General features: G+C 37.0%; 1 protein-coding gene and 1 long non-coding RNA gene across 3 annotated transcripts in view; one reads left to right on the top strand and one right to left on the bottom strand.

Moving 5' to 3' along the window:
- The window catches only part of LOC142152307 (chloride anion exchanger-like), a 38818-nt gene extending 28535 nt beyond the window's left edge, over positions 1-10283 (top strand). The window contains exons 17-21 of the mRNA XM_075208819.1: positions 421-654; positions 5469-5523; positions 7499-7644; positions 7734-7799; positions 8679-10283. Coding sequence (XP_075064920.1) covers positions 421-654; positions 5469-5523; positions 7499-7644; positions 7734-7799; positions 8679-8702 — 525 coding nt within the window. The 3' untranslated portion in view covers positions 8703-10283. The remainder of the gene's footprint in view (positions 1-420; positions 655-5468; positions 5524-7498; positions 7645-7733; positions 7800-8678) is intronic.
- Positions 1-20835, bottom strand: part of LOC142152313 (uncharacterized) — a 136546-nt gene that overhangs the window by 59294 nt on the left and 56417 nt on the right. The window lies entirely within an intron of this gene.

Genomic DNA, 20835 nt, shown 5'->3' with positions numbered 1-20835 from the left:
AAATGAATTGCACTTGCACAGCATTTCAAAATATAGCATGGGGTGATGCCTAACCAATGGGGTGGTGCTACTGCATAACCAACACACACAATCAGACACACTAGAGTTAATTTAGTCAGAAGACAAAACCTACTAGTATTTCTTTATAGTATCGGAAGAAAGCGGAGCACATACAAACCCCACACAAATAAGACTCTGACAAACGAATTAAGTAAACACGAACAAATAAATTATCTCTAATATATGTATCTCTGTATTTATCAACACACATCCTAGCATTACCTCTTAAATTGTTTAGCAGTGCTCCTTAGATTAACGAGTGACTCTTGGAGGAACTTGGTTATCATGTATTTGTATATGACATAACTGTCCTTATAGTTAAAATAATATAATGTGAATTGTACATTTTGCGTGTTTCAGAAGGGTCTTTTATGCACTTCATATGACTATGTGGATTCTGATGATGAACTGGACAATAGTAGAGTGGAAGAATTGAACAGCCCAATTAACACAGATGACCTGCCATTTACAATAGACTGGAACTCAGAACTTCCAAATAATATTGATGTGCCAAAAGTGGATATTCACACTTTAATTCTTGATTTTGGAGCAGTCTCATTCATTGATGTGTCTGGAATGAAAAGTCTACAAACGGTAAGGGCACATTCCTTTCTTTTTGTCAGCAATTCAAATTTTAAAACCACATTAACAAATCTCTCCCTAAATTACATTTATTTATATTTAAAACTATTTATTTAAGGCATGAAGGTAAATAAACAGTTTACAATGTTTCAAAATGTGAAGGCAGTTATAGTACACATCCATCCAGGGCTGTCTTAACAGCATTATAGGCCCCTGGGCAAAGCAGTACACTGGGGCCCTACCTACACAACCACTCACAGGAATAAAAATGTAAATTATCGATAAAATAAAGCTTATATTTATTGCTACCTCCAACAAAATCAGTGTTTAAACATTAAAAAACCTGCACAGTACGAAATTACTATGAATAATTTATTATTAATCAAATGTTCAACACAGACATTTGCAGAAAATTGCTTTATAATTGTCTTGCAGTCAATGGTCTTCAGGATGTAATTTTCCATAAACTTGAGTGAATGCTAGTTCAGATGCTGCTGCCTCATTGTCCTGCAAAGCTGATTTTTTTTAACGGTTTCAGTCTTCAAAATGAATGTTCTCCTGCACAGTTGGGTTTCAAGGTTCTGAATAAATCCCAAGAAATGTTATGAAAAGTTAGCAAGCCTATGGAGCCCCTATGCTCCTGGGGCTCCCAAGCAACTGCCCAGCATGCAGTGTTAAGACGGCTCTGCATCATTCATATAGTATGAGTGATACTGATTACATCCGTTGTTCAAGTCCTAACAGAGTTCTGACTATGAATAAGTTGATTCCTTTTATTGTCATAAAAGGGGATATTATAGACTAGAAAGAGGTAGGTTATAAAAACCATCCTTGTCTTACAAAAAAAGATTGCAGAATTTCTAAGCGCACTGGTCATTAGCTTTCTCTCATATATAAAAATATAAAGCAATCAAAACGTTATAGAGAAATTAATATAGATATCCCAGATGTCTAAAAGTAGCAATTTCACAATATAATATACAGTATATACATATAAAGCGCACAAAAGTTTGATTTAATTTGATATTCAAACCCACAATTATTCATTTAAAAACATATATAACAGCTGGATTCGTTCTGACACTATGGTTGATTTGAAAGTGATAGTTAAATGTAAAAATGTAAAATGTAAAAATGGCTGTATTGGAAGTGGCAATTGTATATATCAAGTTCTAGTGAAATAATCGGAACTCAAACAATATCTCCAGTATTTAATAGTAGTTGTAGTAGCTGGCACATACATGACTCTTAGCAGTCCTGCATAGATCTTGATACTGCTAAAACCTGGTAAAGTAACAATGTTCACAGGGAGTGACCAGCGATTATAGTCTTTCTGACGCAATTAGTGATTCAGATTTCAGCCCATGTAGCAATATTGGGCTTATCTTTTACTTAAAACTGTTTTAAGAGCATGCACAGTGACCAGCCCATTATGTAAGCTGCAGTTCAGTAAAAGCAGTAACTCATTCAGTATCCAATTTAATAGAAGCTAAAAGAAGGGTATAATTAACACTAAAAATTGATTTTAAAATTCTAGCTATATAAATTACAAAGTATTTTAATTTGTCTGCCATTTGAAGCTAAGTTCAAGAATCTTTTTCGCATTAGTTGGTAGAAATAAATCTAGAATTTCATGTCTAATCTGCATTGATTTTGAAATTGGGGAGAAGGCTGAATTGATAAATTTCATTAACACCCTAGAAATGAAAGAGTAATATCATTGGCACAGAGGGCAGTTATATGTTCCCAGGATCCCACTTGTATACCTGCAATGTCAAAGTTTTGCCAAATCCTAATGGCCAGCTGTGCCACTAACAAGGCAAAAAATAAGGGGTAAGAGAGGACAAACTTGGTAATTTGTATTTGAACTGGCAATGGGAGCGGAACCCACTCACAAGGACAGAGGCAGAGGGTTTGTGATAGAAGGCAGTAAACCCTGTCAAAAACATTCTTTCTAGTCCATATGCCACTATTGTTCGCATCATAAACCGGCAATGCGATCAAATGCCTTCTCTGCATCAAGGTCCAAAGGAAAGGAGGGAGTTTTGGACCTATTAATCTAGTAAACAACATCAATAGCCTTCCTAGTGTTAGCTAAGGCTTGCCATTCTGACTTAAACCCCACTTGTTCGGGATAAATCAAATTTTGAGGTCAGCATCAATAGGGAGATTGTCAGAGACTGCCACATGATTTAGGTTTCTTACAAATGATGATATTTTTGCAGTAGAAGATGTTGTATCATAGGGGGCTTATCACAGATTGAATTAAATAGCTCCATCAGTCTCAGAGTTAGTATGTTGCTACCATGCTTTCTATACTGGGCAAAAAACCCAGCTGGGCAAGTGGATGAGGATGATTAATTGAGCAGATGGTGGCTATAGTTTCTTCTTATGATATTTGTGTTTTGAGAGCCCTATCGCGGTCTAACATCATTTGGGAAGATCACAGACAAAGGTAGGCTTCAATGCCATTTGTAAGGGCCTGTTGATTTTTCCAACTATATAGGTTACTACAGGAATTCTGGAATTCCCCTGCAATTTTCCTAAGGTCTTCAACTAAGAGGCCTTGAGTGTTCTTTATGGATGATATGACATTGTGTATTTTTGCACAAGCCTGTTTGCTAGAACTGAATCCAGTTCTAGTATTCAAGATGACATTAAGCAAACGAGAGATCTGGATTGGGATGGATGATATCAGAATATAATAGGCAAGGCTTAGTAGAACTTAGGGTGCAATAACCAAAGAAAGCAACTTGGGGGCAGTACAGATGAAGGACCCAATCAGCACTGTTTAAGTAGATAACTGTACACCAAGTTTTAGCCATATCCTGCAAATAATACAACATTGGAACCTGTAGGAGGTAGCCAGAGACAAGGAGGGTTTTATTGTCATAAACATCTAAAACAATAAACTAAAACAAAATTAGTAAGCATTGAAAAAATAAATATATCACACATTCAAAACTTATGAAACAATCCCTTTTCTACAGTCTATTTTCAAAGTTTCTTTAAGGTAAATAAATGAATCAATCTTTTCACAAGTTACTTTGTTTTCAAACTATAGTTTGTTATTCAGTTTCCTATACCTGACTCCTTCCACAAATTTCCTCTGGGTGTCGCTCTCATCCAGAACATAAATATAATAGTGAAGTTAAATTATTTCTTCTATATATGAGCATAAACTGCTTATATTCACTCACATAAACCTGAAGTAGACACAAGCCTTTCCTCCAATGTTTTCTTTTCTCTTGTATCACCAAACATTCAGCTCCATTCATATGAAAAATACACTTTTATTTACTTTAAAAATATACAGATAAAATATCCCCCAAAAGATGTTACAAGTCTCCTACCCTCACATCCATGACCTGTGATGTTGACTCAGTGATCAGATGGCAGATCAGGGAGGTAGGCTGTTGACAGGTTTCTCAGTGGAATACATGTAATAGGTCATCAAGGAGCCTTATAAGGTGTATTTTCAGTACTGGGTACAGGTTAGTGCAGTGATTTAGTCTGTGTAATCTATAGATTGGAATCTTACCCCTCTGTCTGTCTGTCTGTTTTACCCAGTATTGCTTTATTACTGTGTTTGTTCCCAATTGTAAAGTGCTACAAATATGTTGACACTATATAAATAAATGTTGTTGATGATGTATTGGTGTACTACCCAGCAAGTGGATAGCAGAGGAGGTCTGCAGCTGACAAAATTGTCAGAAAAAACAAATCAATCTCCCTCTAGGATGGGCTTTTATTGGTGTTTATTTCTTCATGCAATTGTACTACAATAAAATTCAGAAGTTATGGACTAGTAGGTAGGTAACTAAGAGCAAAATCTGATATAACCACCTATGTTACTAATGTAATTGGCACGCTTCAATGGAAATCACAGCTATGGAGCCCAGGATATAAGGAAAGCATAAGATGATTATTAAATAGGTTTAAATCAGAGAATACATGAAATGGTAGGAACGGAGCATAGTAGACACTGAAAAGGGATATCTGAGTAACTCTGAAAACTGGTAGCAAAGAAGTACAGTAGATGTAGGTAGAATGGCTGATTCGTGAGAAATCCAGTGCAGAGATGTCAGCAGCATAGCATGTAAAAGTCCCAGAGCTCAAGAGAAACAGGAGAACACAATAATAAGGGACAGCAACCAAACAACAATGACCAGCACAGGTAATAGAGAGAGGCAGATATAAATAGGGAACCACCTGGTGCAGGAAATAATTGGTGCAACAGGTGAACGGTACCCCTAGCAATGAGAAAGAGAAGGCACAATAGCAGCACCTCTGGTGAATTAGAGGCACTGCCAGATAATACATTCATTGTAACAAGTCCAAAAGTCCTGTAGGCAAGATCTGCCAATGCAAAGCAGCATACAAATGCAGAAAACTGCAGGCAGATCCTGTCAGTAATAAATGCCACAATAAGTTAGGCTGAATAAGGGCAGTGGGGAGTTGCAGAGCCACCGGCTTAAGTGATATAGGAGGTGGAATGGGCAGTAAACCATAGCAAACAATCAGCAATTTGATCTGATTAGCACATTGTAACTTTTTAGCAATAAACTGCTCACACCTCACCCCCAAAAAATGATGTAATATAAGGTATAGTTTATATACTACTGTGGATGTTTAACTTGTCTTTAAATTAGGCACATAGAGCAGATTTCAGAACATTATCCTATATCCTACTATACTTAAAGTAATACCATACTGTATGTCTAGTGAATTGTATTCAATGACTATTTATTCCATGAAAATGAATATACATTATGGTGACATTCTAACCAAGTTTTCTACTTAACATATTATTTTATCATTTTCAGACCTTGAAAGAATATATCAAAATTGATGTGGACATATACATTGCTAACATGGACAGTAAGTTTGTTGTTTATTAAATTATAGTTTTTATTTGAATACAGCCCCAGGTGGCAACATAAACATTTAATTTCTGGATTAAAACAAAGAGATATTTTTTTTAAAAAAATAATAATTGAGCCATGGATTTTTCTAATTGTTAAAAAATAACTTTTGCCATCATTTTTGCATTACTGTATTTAAAACAAAATAAAAATAATACAATTATGGAGTAAAATTATAAGGTGATAATATCTATCGGAACAGCCATTTCTGATGCCCTGTGTTACAACAGAGGTCACTGTAATCTCTGCCGTATTCAGAGAGCAGCTTTGTGTTGTATCCCCAGGCAACAAAAATAAACAACTGATGATATAATAATGCAGAACAATGCTAGAAAGAAAAAGCAATGTATTTAGAAACAGTTTTTATGGTATGTACAAACCAATAAATAAATATAAGCTGAAGGTAGAAATTTCCATTTTATTTCGTATCTGGCATGTTACTTGGGAACATATGGTTCTTTATTTGGGAATTTATACATGGCTGCATTACATTATAGCAATTTGAATAGAGGTCCTTCCAAGAATGCAGCTCATACTTGCCTACTCTTCTGGAATGCCCGGAGAACTCTGGAATTTCAAGAAGTCCTCCCAGGCCACCCCCCCCCCCCTGCACTTCATTAGTGACTCCGAGTTGATGTGTGACAATGCGATTTTCAGCAAATTGTGTTATCCTACTCCGCTGCCACTGTGCGATGACAGTGGGAAGTTATAACATTTCAGCAAGTATTATGTGGCTTGAGTAAATATTGAGATGATGGGTAATCTGCGCTATCTATGTGAAAACATGTGAATGCTGCCACAAATGAAAAATAGGGAGCGGGGTTCCGACTCTCTCAAAGATAAGTATAAAAAATTATTCCCAAAGGCGTAAGGTGTGGAGCAAATTCTTGATGTTAGTGTGCTGGTGTAGAAGCACCTGCACATGAGAGATACATAATACAGATTGGTGGGAGAGTATTGTAATAGTGCAAGTATAGGGGAATTCAACCCAAAAAAGCTAGTACAAAAATTATATGTGAATCAAAAAGCTCAAAAAACACAGTTGTGTTTTTTGAACTGTGAATTATTTATACTTGTGTTTTTAAGCTTTGTGTTTCACATATGTATTTTTGTTCTAGCCTTTTTGTGTTGAATTCTCCAATACTTGCACTATTACAATGCTCTCCCACCAATCTGTACCTCTCGTGTGTAGGTGCTTCTACACCAGCACACTAACATCAAGTGTTTGCACCACACCTTTGGGAATCATTTTCTATAATGTGACTTGAGTTCTTGAAGTTCCTTAAACCCAAAGGTATCAGGAGCTTTACAACAGGACCTTTTACCTACATACAACTGCATATTAAACAGATACCTGGACAGGAAATGAATAGCTAAACTTATATTTAAATTTCCTGGGTGTATCGTTTGTTTATATACAACTTGTTACATGTCTGCATGGAGTTAACAATAGCTGCAATGAATCAATATAATAGCGATACTCAGCAAAACTATCCAGGACAGGGGCGCACGCAGGATTGTCAGGAGGGGAAGGGGTTCCTACCCTGACCCAAAACCCCCCCAAAAAAACACACGAGAGAGCTGCTGGGGCGCATGCGCAGCAGCTCCGTATCTGCAGCGCTGTCCTATACAGCAGCCGCGGCACTGTCAAAGAAGCGTCTGCGGCGGTGCTGTATACAATACAGCACAGCCGCGGACGCTTCTTTGACAGCGCCGCGGCTGCTGTATAGGAGAGTGCCGCTATGGTGGCCACTTAGTTAGCGCAGGGGGGGGGTTCTGGAGACTCAGAAACCCCCCTGCGTGCGCCACTGCAGGAGTCTTCTACTCAGGCTGAACTATTATTTTCATATAATTACATGTAAGTGGTCAAGTTTCATTTCTACCAATAGTGTACACAGAATACAGATTGATTAGTTTTAATAATATTTCAGGTAATGTCTTGGATAAGCTGAATCAATGTGGTTTCTTCAACGATGACATCCAGTCCTCCATATTGTTCCTCACTGTCCATGACGCCGTGCTATATGCACTATCCAAAAGAGGCCTAACTTATTTCCAAGATCAGAAAGCTATACAGGTAAAAAAAAATGGCCATTTTCTGTGTTAGCTTTTTTTATTATCTTTATCTGAATAAAGTGTTTAAGTGTAGTGTTTCTCTGGTAATAGGAGAAAGAATTTTACATATACGGAAATGGATACATGAATGGAAGCATACACAACAGAGAACATGCTGTAAGTAAAGTTTTCTAAAAAAAAAAGCATATTTATTTAAAGCAAACTTGTTTTTAAGTACATTTGAGTTTTAAAACATTTGAGTTTTAAAACATTCAAAAAATACTAAGTATTCCATAATGGCATAACCAGTGGTGGAACTACCATCGTTGCCTCGGCATGCGATGCAATGGCTGTAGTTCCACCACAGCCTGCACCCACTATAATGTGTAGTGAAGGTGAAACAGGACTTCACTGCACACGCACAGGTTCCTGCACAGGTTCAAAGTCAGAAGAGCAATGCGGAGGCCACGGGAGAACCGATTGCATCAACTGTCCCACCTCCACATTTTGCTATGTGGCCTGGCGATATAGTGTTCCACTACTGGACACAACATACAGTCGGCAGTAATGTAACATCCACAGGTTTCACTGTGAGCATTGGTATTTTTCATGTGTAGAAGTGAATGACATTTAAATGAATATAAATAAAATTATGATTGGAAATATTGAAGTAAATGCTTGTAAACTCGGTTAGGGCTCTCTGATCCGTATGGCAGATTAGATTAAAACATACAATGGTAGAACACAGTAAACAACAAGTGGAAACTAACTGCACATTTCATATCTGCAATGAGCCTTATTAGGCAAACCCATCTCAACCATAATCTCAGTGTTGGTAGGAGTAAGATATCTGTAGACGGTAAGACAATTCATGTAATGCATTTATAGCTAAAGTCCCTCTGGTAATTGATTTATGTTGTATTGTCAGCTACTTTTTTATACATTATTGTAGAAGTATAATGGAGGGCTCTCAGTAACACAGCTGTTGGCCTTTTGCCTATTTATAAAAATGGCTTCTTAACACTCATTGAATTTTATTTTCTTTGCTTGTTTCAGGTTCGGCACGAAACTAAATTTTAATTTATTTATTTTTTCCTGGATCCTCATTTTAAGTATTATGTGTAGCAGAACATTTTTCTACAAAGAACCAAAGTAAATCCCTGATAACTGTAAAATAATGTTACTCTTCTATTAGAATATTATATATTATCCTCAGGTAAGAGTCATCAACCATTCATTACTGCACAACCACACAGATCAAGCCACACAAAGATACTGGTCTGGAAAACAGTTGATGTATTCTAAAGGACTAAACATTTTGAGAGGTAGACAAACAAAAGCTCAGCAAAGTGACATTTTCCAACAATCAAGAGCTGAAGACGTGTACTGCCAAATACAATTGTCAGTGATGAGGGGTTTGTTCTTTCATTGTATGGTCCAGTTTATGCTTGATACTCATATTTTGGGATGTCCTCTCCAATTTTCAGCACAAATGAATTGGATCAGTGCTGATAACACAGCGCAATAAGTATGTTAGCAGAACTAGTTTACCCTTCAGAATGTAAGGAGGATCTAACAATGGAAATGTTCTGCAAATCTCCAGAGGTCAGTAAACTTATAAACTGTAGATACATGGTACAAAATATGGAATATGAAGTTGCAAAGGAAGAACTGTGAGGTACAAATGTTTGGACAATGTTTTCAGTTCCTGTAAGCAAAAAGAATATACTTGCAAACTGAATATTAGTGGAGAGGAGGAATGCAACATATATTGAATGAATGAAAAATGCAAAGTGAAGAAATTAGAAAAAGACTGATGAATAAATTTATGCAAATGTAACCAATTCTAATTAAAACAAGTATAACATCTCTATCAGTTAAAATAATAAGACTAACTTAATGGAACCTTGGCTCAGATCAAGTTGTCAACTTCATGTGACTGTAGTACCTACCTTAGACTGTAAGCTCTATTGAACATGGCCATTGTAAATACACCCAATTCAACTGCCTGCATCCCTCTTTGTTTCAGTGTTGTAAGAGAAAATAGAGTTTTAGTAAACAGCAGCCAGTCTGGGAGTTATAAAAAGAAGCAGGGTCTTCCAACAGCACCATGTAGTAATCTGAATCTCCTGTCATACACAAGTCTATATACAATGGAGTTTATACAAACAACTTATTTTCTAATATTAGTTGTGTCCATATATGTATGACTGTTCCTTGCTTGTTTCAGATGTATTATCTATTTTGTGGTGATGCATAATTGCATTATATATTATCAAAAGGATGGTGGTTACAAAGTGCAAACACCAACACATCAGCACATAACAAGCCTCCTACATCAATAAATCACTTCTAAAAGTAGGTTGATGAAGAGTGGATTATAGGCTGCACACAAAACCAGATGCCACAATTCACAGAAGAATTATTTTATGTGCCTTTATCTGATCTTGTCTGTAGCCTGCAGTGTAAAATGTTAGTTGGTTTAGAAAGAAAGCTGAAAGTAAAACAGATATTGTCTTCAATGTATGTTCTTCATTTTAAATTAATAGCCTTGGGAAATACTTCAAACTCTGTAAACTTTGGCTCCTGCTACTGCTCGTCAATGCTGCCATGTATACATGTAAATATAGAATAAAATAAATATATTTGTTGCACAATAAATGTAATGGAAAAATGTTGATTTTTTTTATGACAAACTCATTATTCTAATGTAACTCCATGAATAGATTTACTTACACAACATTTTTAGTATAGTTTGTTTTCGGTTTTACAAAGTCTACAGACTACAGAGTATCTTTTGCATAACAATGGGGGATATTTATAGGGCGACTGACATTCACTATCTCATGCAGAACCACTGGACTATTAGGGGGTGACTGTTGCAGAGTGTTTTATGGGTGTGTGTAGGATGACAAGTGGGCAGTGTGGTGGGTGAGAGCACTCCAATTATAAGAAACAGCAGCCCCGTCACACTAAATGAGCTCCAACTTACTCCAAAAACATGAATAGAATAAAAAAAAATTGGTGGATCCTCAAGTGCTATAACTTGTCTCATGGAATCAATCACTTATATTACAAAGAATATTAAGTCCACCTTATAGAGTTCAATGCCCAGAAACAGATTTTTGAATGTTTTTCTGTATACCGTTCTATATCTTCAGAACATCCAGATCAGATGACAACATAATAAAGAGATAATAGACTCATATTGTGAAGTAAGTCTTAGAAGGAAAGAGACTGTTCTCATTTTTAACACTGTGTATTCCAATCTATTTCATATTGTGATGTGTACGCACCAATAACTTTATGGAGTGCAGATAACCACCAATCTTCCTTATACCCCTGATGTGTATATGCTTACATGAGCCATCCACTGGGAAACAGCTTTATAATATGAATTTTAATGGTACTCTTCCACATGTGTCTTGTATATGCCTATCTCATATGTGTGTGTGTGTGTGTGTGTGTGTGTGTGTGTGTGTGTGTATATGTATGTATGTGCTATCCGACTACAAAATAAAGATACAAGCCAAATCTGGGCAGATAACCCTTAAAACTTCATAAACATTTTATTTAAAAATACACTTGCATTTGAAACATAAAAGTATATGTAGCCCCTGAAGAAGAACCATGTGGCACATTTTTATACCAGAGACAATGAGGGTAAATTACGTTAAACAGATGGATCAGCTGATTGAATCATGGGACATCCTTGTCTGATTCTCCTATAAGCTGTCAAAGGTAAAGCAACCTGAGTTTTTCCTCTTTTTACTGTTACCAATGCATTTCGATCCTTAATAGGATCTTATCCAAGGTGTGGGGACACTACTTATATCACCATCTTTTATAATGGTGATAGCCCAATCATGTCTGATCCATAAATAGATCAATACTAACAACAAATTTACAAGTAACATGTATATTTTAAACATTCAAAATAAAAGTAAAGAACCTGAAATCCCAAATTTAAAACAGTGCAAAAATAATCAAAATTTGTATGACTCACGTCATTGTCAACACTTGTGAAAAGTCTGGAAGTTCCTATTCAAATGGTCCATATTTCCTTTACATAAAACCTAATTCATATAATCTACACATACTGGGTTACCATGGTAACGTACACTACTCAACACATTCCTGCCTTCACTATTAAAGAAGGTCACAATGGAATTACATCATAGGCTTGCGACAGTAACCAAGAATACTTGAGGGAGGAAACCTGAACCTCTGGCGGTTGTTAAGGAAACCCATCACAAAAGAACGGTGTATGTGGATGGTCATCCTAAACAATTGCCATTATATATATATATTAATATCCACATCCATATATTTAAATAATTGGAACAAACCTGCATCAATGTCATAGACCCCACTTAAATGGTTACCGTGAAGTTAATCATAAACATGGGCATAAATCAATTTATAGGATTTAGGCTAAATACAATAGTTTCAAAACATTCAACTGACTGAAATGCGAATCAAAAATATTGCATCTTAGATTTAGCCAACCGTGTTTCAATATCTCTATTTCCCCAGTTCTCCTTCACCACCTCCTCTGTGTGGTGGCCTGTGCCTGTTCAGATTAGTGTGTGAGGTGACTCGTCAGTTGTTTGTGTCCTTAGCACAATATGAATTGTGTGAATAATGTGTGCGCTCAGGATCACATCAAAAAAGGTCCTTGCCTGATGAACTTAACAATGAAATTCTGCCATGCCCCTAAAAAAATCAGAATTGTGTGAGGTGTACAGTATGGTGGCAGGATGGAGGCTACGATGAGTTAAGTTGCCCATTGCAGGAGAGGATGAGCTGACAGTCTGTGAAACAGGATCTTTGAACAAGTGATCTGCCTCTGTTTCTCCTCTGGCGGGGGTCTGAGCTGTAGAATTCAAAGGATAACAGCATCCACAGATGGCATTAATTTTTTTGGAAATAACAAAAGGGAAACAATTGGTGCTTTTCACCGCTTATTAAATTGGCTCTTTTTGCCAACCCCATAGAGCTTTATGCAAACTGCGATATTCTGGGAGAACTCTATTAAGGCTATTCTTTCTCCAGCATTATCCTGTTTAATAAATTGAGTGAAGTGGTAAAAGAGCCTTTCTCCGGTGAAAACGGCCATTTTAAAATGTATACTTAACATTCATTAATAAATAGACCCTTTAGTCACTTAAATATGTTGTATATTACAGTGTAGTCATTTGCAAACTTCTAGGTGACAGCTGTGTCAAAGGTTTTAACACTCCAATGTTTTTTAAATGTGCAGTAGCTTGTAAGCTGTCCATGAAGAACATTGGACAGAAAATTCTACAGACCTGAGTGGTTTATGTTCTTGGAGACCATTTAATCTTAATGGATCCACTGGTACATGTTACCTGACTAGATTATTGAAGCCTGTTAATAGAGTATCATAATAAACATAGAGTGAAGGAAAAATTAACTAATAGGTGCAAATAAGTAAGTATTAGAATATACAATAATATGTATATCATTAGACAGTGTTGAAAATAGTTATCCAATGAAGTCCATAAAAGTCACTCCCAATCAAAATAAAACAACAGCAGTCATCCAAAAATACCATTGCTATCCGGGTAGATGATTTTAAAACAAATGACAGTCAACCATGTTTCAGACTGTGTACTTAATAGTCACTTATCAAATATCCTTACGTGAAGGGATCTTCCTTAGATCCTGGATAAATGGTGATTCAGCCTGATAACTGGACCACATTTATGGTGGCTCTCGGCTCCTACGATTCTCCACAAACTCACAGACGAGTGGGTAAGGTTAATCTTAGGAATATAGGGCACATACAAAAGTAGCACATATTAGTGTAGTATTGTCACGAGGCAACGGCCGGACGCTTCTACAATAGCGCTGAGTCCCGGCGGTAGGCGGGCGCATGCGCATGACAGGCAAGCTGTGGGCTGATTTAACTAGTGGGCTGATATTGCAGGCATTAGCCTGCATCTGTGTATTCCAGGGACAAGCCCTGATTGGCCCTGCTCTGTATGAGCAATTAGCCTACAGCAGTGTATCCAACTACTGATTGGTCTGTATTGGTATTTAAGGCAATGAGGTCTGATGCCTCATTGCCGGTTATAGCGTTCTGTCCTCAGTCCTGCTGCCTGCTTGTGCTATCCATTTTGGTTCCTGCTACCTTGGATTTGACTACCCGTGTTTTGACCCCTGCATGTTATTGGACCTGTGACCCTTCTCTTCTGACCTTGACCTTTTGCCTGGAAATCAGATTTTGTTTCTCTGCCTGTGAGTTTGACCCTTCGTTTGCCCTTGGATTTTGCATCTGTGCCTGTGACCTTTTGACCTAGGATTCCTCTTATACTACAGTCCACCAATCACTCCACTTCTGGGAACTCCTTTAAGTCAGTATACGTTACTCGACCCTCGGTCGGCCCGCAGCCCAGTCTGTCCCCACCACTAGGGGCTCCAGCGAACACCTGGCCTTCAGAGTAGTTCCCGAGTTTCACTGTACTGACTTGGGAGTTCCTAACAAGTATATTTTGAAACAGAATTAATTTAATCTATTATAAAAATGTTTACATCAATATTAAAAAACAACGGTGTAGCCGTAGTTCAGGTACAGGTCATGTTTTTATAGAGTTGAGTCTTTCTTGTTCAAAAACCAACATTCTAGAAAAGCACTCAAAAATTCAGGGCAAAATGCCCAAGTACAGTACCAGCATTGAGAATGGATATAAGATAGCTGCGCTCCTACCTTATACTTTCAAATAGGATTCTACCCCCTGCCGCTCGGAAGCAAAAAAGTTGTTTTGGTTTTGTGTTTAATCTGGTGCAATGACCTCTTAATGTAAAAGAAACAATCCAATCCACCCAGGCTCACCAATCATGATGAATTTCTTAAATTATGCTGTTTCTCTATATATCCATTTGGAGAAGTGTAGAAAGAGATAAAACATGCACTTTAGCAGTCACTTGATATCAGAAATGTTTTTGGCAGGATGTTTTCACTGTGCCATTAATCTCATAGTAGTGCGATTCATTCGCATTGCAGTCTGTTTGGGAGAACTGATTTGGGTGTTACAAAACCTAAGGTATTTTTATCCTGAAATAAGACCCCAATGATAAAACCACCTATTTCCAGGGTGGGGGGTTTGAGAAGCAGTGTCCCACTGGCTGTAAGTCATGACATAGATCTACATATAGTGGGTGAGAAAGTAATATTCCAGAACAAAATATACATGATTACAGATGAAGTTGAATAAGAACATTTGCTGAGAATTGCGCTAAGCATGTAGAATTAGTATAAATGGTATTATGTAGTTCTTTTTATTGTCAGGATACAGTAATGTGCACTATATAGAGTATGTTTGTTCAAAACAGTAACAATATATATATCACACCAATAACAGGTTGAGAAATGCTTACATGATAAAGGAATTTATAACTGTATTTAACTTCAAAGTTCAGTTTTATGGAATTATTTAATATGAGAAATGGATGTAACTTGCATTACCAGGTAAGGTATTAATAATTAACTTACATAAATGACGCAGAGAATTTCTAAATAACAGCTTTAAATGTTGTAGAGTTCAATTAATAGAAAATAAAATAAATAAATAAGCACTAGACACATATAAATACATAAATATACACACATAAGCCACAACATTAAAATCACTGACAATTGAAGTGAATACCATTGATTATCTCATTACATTGGCATCTATCAAGGGATGTCATATATTAGGCAGCAAGTGAACAATCAGTTCTTGATGTCGATGTGTTGGAAGCAGGTAAAATGGGCAAGTGTAAGAATCTGAGCGACTTTGACAAGGGCCAAACTGTGGTGGTTAGACGGCTGAGTCAGACGATCCCCAAAATGGCCATCTTACTTGGATCTACCAAAAGTGGTCCAAGGAAGGACAATGGATAACCCGGCGACAGGGTCATAGGCACACAAGGCTCTTTGATGCGCGTGGGGAGTGAAGGCTAGCCCATCTGGTCCATTCCCACAGAAGAGCTAACAGATTGCTGAAAAGTTAATGCTGGCTATGATAGAAAGGTGTCAGAACACACAGGGCAAGTATGTGAGCAATCTGCTAGACGTAAGGCATGAACTATAGATGAATCATGACTACAATGTAATTATTCCACATGTATGGTGCATGCCTACATACTAACAATCTGCATATATGTGAACTAATGGCTTTGCAAGCATGCAGTATGTATATTTCCCTTGGTGAAATGACATGCTTCACTCAATGTCAAATTAAAAAAGAAGTTAACAGAACAACTACAGGGCACGAACTTGAATATGGCATATTTATGAACATTGTAATGCACACTTACTATTTAAAAGTTTGGTAACCTTAGTATTTTGGACAGAATCACAGTTTCCAATTGTTACTTGTAGCCAGCTTTGAGTCTTTCTGTTCTTGCTTTATTTTTTTACTTACTTTTTCTTGTGGAACTTTTCTAGCTCATAAATATTGTTAGGTCTTCTTAGAAACACTGCATATCTGAGTCCTCGCAATGATTTTTTTATTAAATTCTAGTTTGAAGACTGTTAAAGCCATTCCAATAATGTAAGATTTATTTGAATAAATACTTCATGATTGATCTTGAGGATGTATTGTATATAGGATTATTGTCATGTTGAAATATCAAACCTCTTTTGAGCGTAAATTTCTCCACTGAATCTGACACATAAGGTTTTAGGATCAGTTGATTTTCAGTCAAACCCATTCTTTGTTCCATATGGACAATATTTCCTATTCCACACAAAACCATAAAGTATCCATCCCATACATAGTTGCCAGCATGTTATTTTCTTCAAATGCTTCACATGTTTTGTAGTTGGGATAGTTTTATCAATCCATACCACTTTGTCCCAAAAAGTTCTAGGCTTGCTAAAGTATTGTTTTACATACTTGACTTTTTTGATGAGGTTGTAGGAAAGTATTTCTACTGACAACTGTTCCAAGCAGATCATATTTCTATAAGCAATGGTATACTGTGGAGCACTACTCTGGTGTCAGCTTAACCTGTCTGTGGGTCCTTTCATCATCATCATCATCATTTATTTATATAGCACCAGCTATATAAAGCACTTTACAATTGAGAACAAACACAGTAATACCCCATTCATACTGCACCAAAATCCCGGGTTATTGCCGGGGCGAGCTCAAATGACCCGGGTCTTGGTGCAGTATGAATGGTACAAGTCAAAAATCCCGGGTCTAAAAACCCGGGTCTTCAACCCGGGATTTAACAAGGGGTAATTCCCGGGTTGGACCCGGGTTGCCTGCACTATGAATGGTGCAACCCGGGTTTTTTAACGCAGGTTGCACAGAAAACAAGCTGATTGGCTGTCTGCCAATTCTATTGTCTAGTCTATTAATCCAATGAAAACTGCTCTGGTGATGACTCCCACAAATTGCCAGGGCACAGACTTGTGCAGTATTAATGGGGTCAACCCGGGAAATTCCCAGGTCCGAGGTGCAGTATGAATGGTGTTTCTGAGCTGGGACGCTCCGAGCCCCGGCAACAACCCGGCTTGAAAAACCCGGGATATTGCCAGGGCCGCAGTATGAAAGTGGTATTAGAAAACAATACTGGGTAATACATACAGACAGGAAGGTAAGGGCCCTGCTCACAAGCTTACATTCTATAGGACAAAGGGAGTTTGATACATGAGGCTGAGTGTCACATATTGCATATTGGTCCAGCCGGATTGCAAATGTAAAAAGTGTTTAGTGCGCTATAAGATCCAGTCACACAATAATGTTGGTCAAGCGATCACAGAGTTGTTGTCTTGCGTTAACTGTGTAAAGGGTGGTAACAGTGTACCCTAGAGAGGTTAAGAGGATGGTTGGGGAATTTTATAAGATTGCCTGAAGAGGTGGGTTTTCAGAAAAAGCTTGAAGATTTGAAAACTACAGAAAAGTCTTATTGTGCGAGGGAGGGAATTTCACATAGTGGAAACAACTCTAAAAAAAAAGTCTTGTGACCTGGAATGGGAGCAGGTAATGAGTGTGGATGAGAGACACAGAGCCTATGCAGAACAGAGGTGTCGAGTTGAGGGATATTTTAAGACAAGTGAAGTATGTTGTTGCAGTATTGTTGATGGCCTTGTAAGTTAGAAGTATTTTCTAACAGCAAATATACAGACTGCAGAGCGGCTCAGCAGTGGGAGAATGATTTGCAAGGAAAATGAATGTATCCACATGCAAAATAGATTATAGGGGTGAGTGTCTGATTTGGGATTCCATTAAGAAGGGTATTGCAATAGTGATATATGGGTTCTACTTTGCAAATTTGACCAACTTTCAAACAGTTTATCAGAGACTTTTCAGGCTATTTCCAGACTTCAATAGTTGCCCACAACTTTTATTTCTTGATTATGATCCTGACAGTGAACATTCTAAATGTATCTTTTTATAGCCATCACTTGCTTTGTAACAGTTACTTATCTCTTTTTTCAAGTATTCATTCAGCTTCTTAGAGGAGCACATGTTCAGACTATTTATGCAACACTCAAATTATCTTCACCTGGCTTAGTTCATGCCTGATGAGCCAATCAAGTTTTGATGTTTTAAAAAGTATACATGTATTCTACTGGAAGATAACTGGAAATAACTAGAAATATCTGAGTCCAATCGCAAAATTGTGATGGAGCCCTTTGCACAATATCATACTCAACATCATATCCATGACAATGTCAGTATCCAATATGTATGAATACTAACTGCATACACCAATCTGGCACTTTACTCTGAATGATATATACAGTCATTTTATTCTCATTATTTTCTAAATCGTATAAATTTATGGATAAATATGTTATGAAGTCATGTTAAGTTTGTAATTTAAGGCACATTGTTTCATCTGGGACACGGCCTCCTGTGCTGCAGGGTAGCATAAAAGCTGCATGAGGGTAGCTTTATGAAACATTCTATAAAAGGAAAGATGGAGGCACTACACATAGGAATCAATCACATTCTAGCCACCATAGTCTATACTCTACTAGATAAATGATAGCTAGAACCTGATTGGTTGCTATGGGAAATACTTTCACTTTTCCTTTTTTGAAGGTTTGATACTCCATGAGCTATGCCTATAGTTTCACCATCGACTGGAAGAGCGACCAAGTGTGTACACATTTCACATTATTATTATTATTATTATTATTATTATTTATTTATATAGCGCCACTAATTCCGCAGCGCTATTTCATTGTTAAATTCATAAAATAAGTAGTAATTGTGCATTAAGTTGTGCAGACATTTACATTTGTCATGTTTGTACACTGCAAATGTTGTGGTATCTTCTTTTCACTTATGCTTTTTAATTAACTTAAATATATTGTCAGTTAATCTTTATTCTACTACACTTTCTAAAAGATTTCATTTGGACTTTCTCCGATTTCTTGGTCTACCACAGTTTAATATCTTGAACGTCAATCAGTTTACTCGTGAAAAGTAATTTCTGAAGTGTCAGGAATGGGAAGGTGGAGGGAGGCTTGCAGCACAAATGCCATTTTGTGAATATATGCACAGAGCTGGATTATAGGTGGCGCAATGTGTGCACTAGCCCTTCAGACCACACAAAGGACGTCCCATCTGGAATAGAGTCCTCTTGGATTTCTTTTACATTGTACCCCAAATCTTCTCAACAGAGAAGAAATTTGACATACTGGGTACTGACAGTAGAGAAAGGAGAGACAATAAGGACATTAACAAAATGGAAAATATACACATCAGGTGTAGTGACAGCTCATTTCATCTGATTGTGTCCATTGCTGTTTGGCTTCTTTTTTCATGTGTTCTTGGACTTTAACATTTAAGATCTGCAAAACAAGCTATTTAAAATCATTTATAAAAGGGTATGTAAATAATCATCAATGGCTATTGCTTATAATTAGCAATAGATTATAGGAATCAATAAGCAATATAAAAAAGAAGATATTTAAATATAAAATGCAGGAAATTGTCAATTTCTTTAAAGGAAATAATGCTGCATTGTATTCTGAATTGTAACATATTGCTACACATCCAATTCTGACTTTTTGGTGCAAATGTTATTATGCTTTGCATTTTAATGTGACTGTCTTGTAAGGGTGAAAGTATGACCAGTGACTTGTATCTTTTACAGGATAACATGAAATAACAGAAGTATGGAAGATAACTTCTTTCTTCTCTTCCTTTCTTTCCATTTGCAACAGAATTTAATAGTCTAATCATTGCCCCCCTTCCTGGTTATTAACCATAACATTACCTTACCTTTTATTCAAGGATGGACATTTTATTGATTTTATTGATTATTGTATCAATTCAAACCATTATTATTATTTGATACAAATATTTTATCGTGTACAAATGTCAATCAACTAGAACAATGTTGTTTTTACATATAAATGCATTGTATTAGGATATAACTCAGTTTTAATCTATCTATCTATCTATCTATCTATCTATCTATCTATCTATCTATCTATCTATCTATCTATCTGTCTGTCTTTAAAGATGCCTGACTTCTACTTAACTGATTTTCTAGCAACGATGGCAAGATGTGCAAACTAAGCGGGTAAACAGTGACCCCAAGGCAAAGTGGAAGCATTGCCTGCACTAGCCTCCTAAAGAACCAAGGAGAAGAATAGATAGCAGAAGAACATAAAGTGAATCCACATTTGCAAGTTTCTCAAAATAGCCCAAGACACCTCTGCTTGTTTTTCCCTGCCTGGAAAAACAAATAGAGGCTGCTGAATAGGCATAATGTGAGAGGCTTGGAGCACAGCCAAACCATACAACAGTGTGAGTCAACACCAATATAACAGATAGTTACCTTGGGTGTGAGAATGAGGTGTTCTGAGGTGTCCCACTTGTAATATCACTATGGTAGTTTACAAAAGCAGTGGTGTCCTATGATCAGCAGAGATCTAAAACAGATTTTGCACCAGTGCACGTTGATGGTCCACCCAGTACCTTTCACGGTGCACACCTGCTCTACTAAAAGTGCATCTTGTTGTGTGAAAAGTTGTTTAGAGGTGCATTATTTAAATTCCTTGTAAAAGTCCAACTTTCTATTGTGGACCAATGAATGAGTACTGTAGACCTGAAGCACCCCTCCCCTTCATGCTCTGCATTTTCTAGATGCCCATCTCTGAGGTGCTGTTACCCCACAATTCTTACCTTGGGTGGAGAAAATGTGGGATGGACAAAATAGTACATGATGC

Source organism: Mixophyes fleayi, chromosome 4, assembly GCF_038048845.1.
Source record: "Mixophyes fleayi isolate aMixFle1 chromosome 4, aMixFle1.hap1, whole genome shotgun sequence".
Classification (NCBI taxonomy): domain Eukaryota; kingdom Metazoa; phylum Chordata; class Amphibia; order Anura; family Limnodynastidae; genus Mixophyes; species Mixophyes fleayi.
Note: the sequence above shows the minus strand (reverse complement) of the source record. Positions and strands in the feature narration are given on the sequence as shown.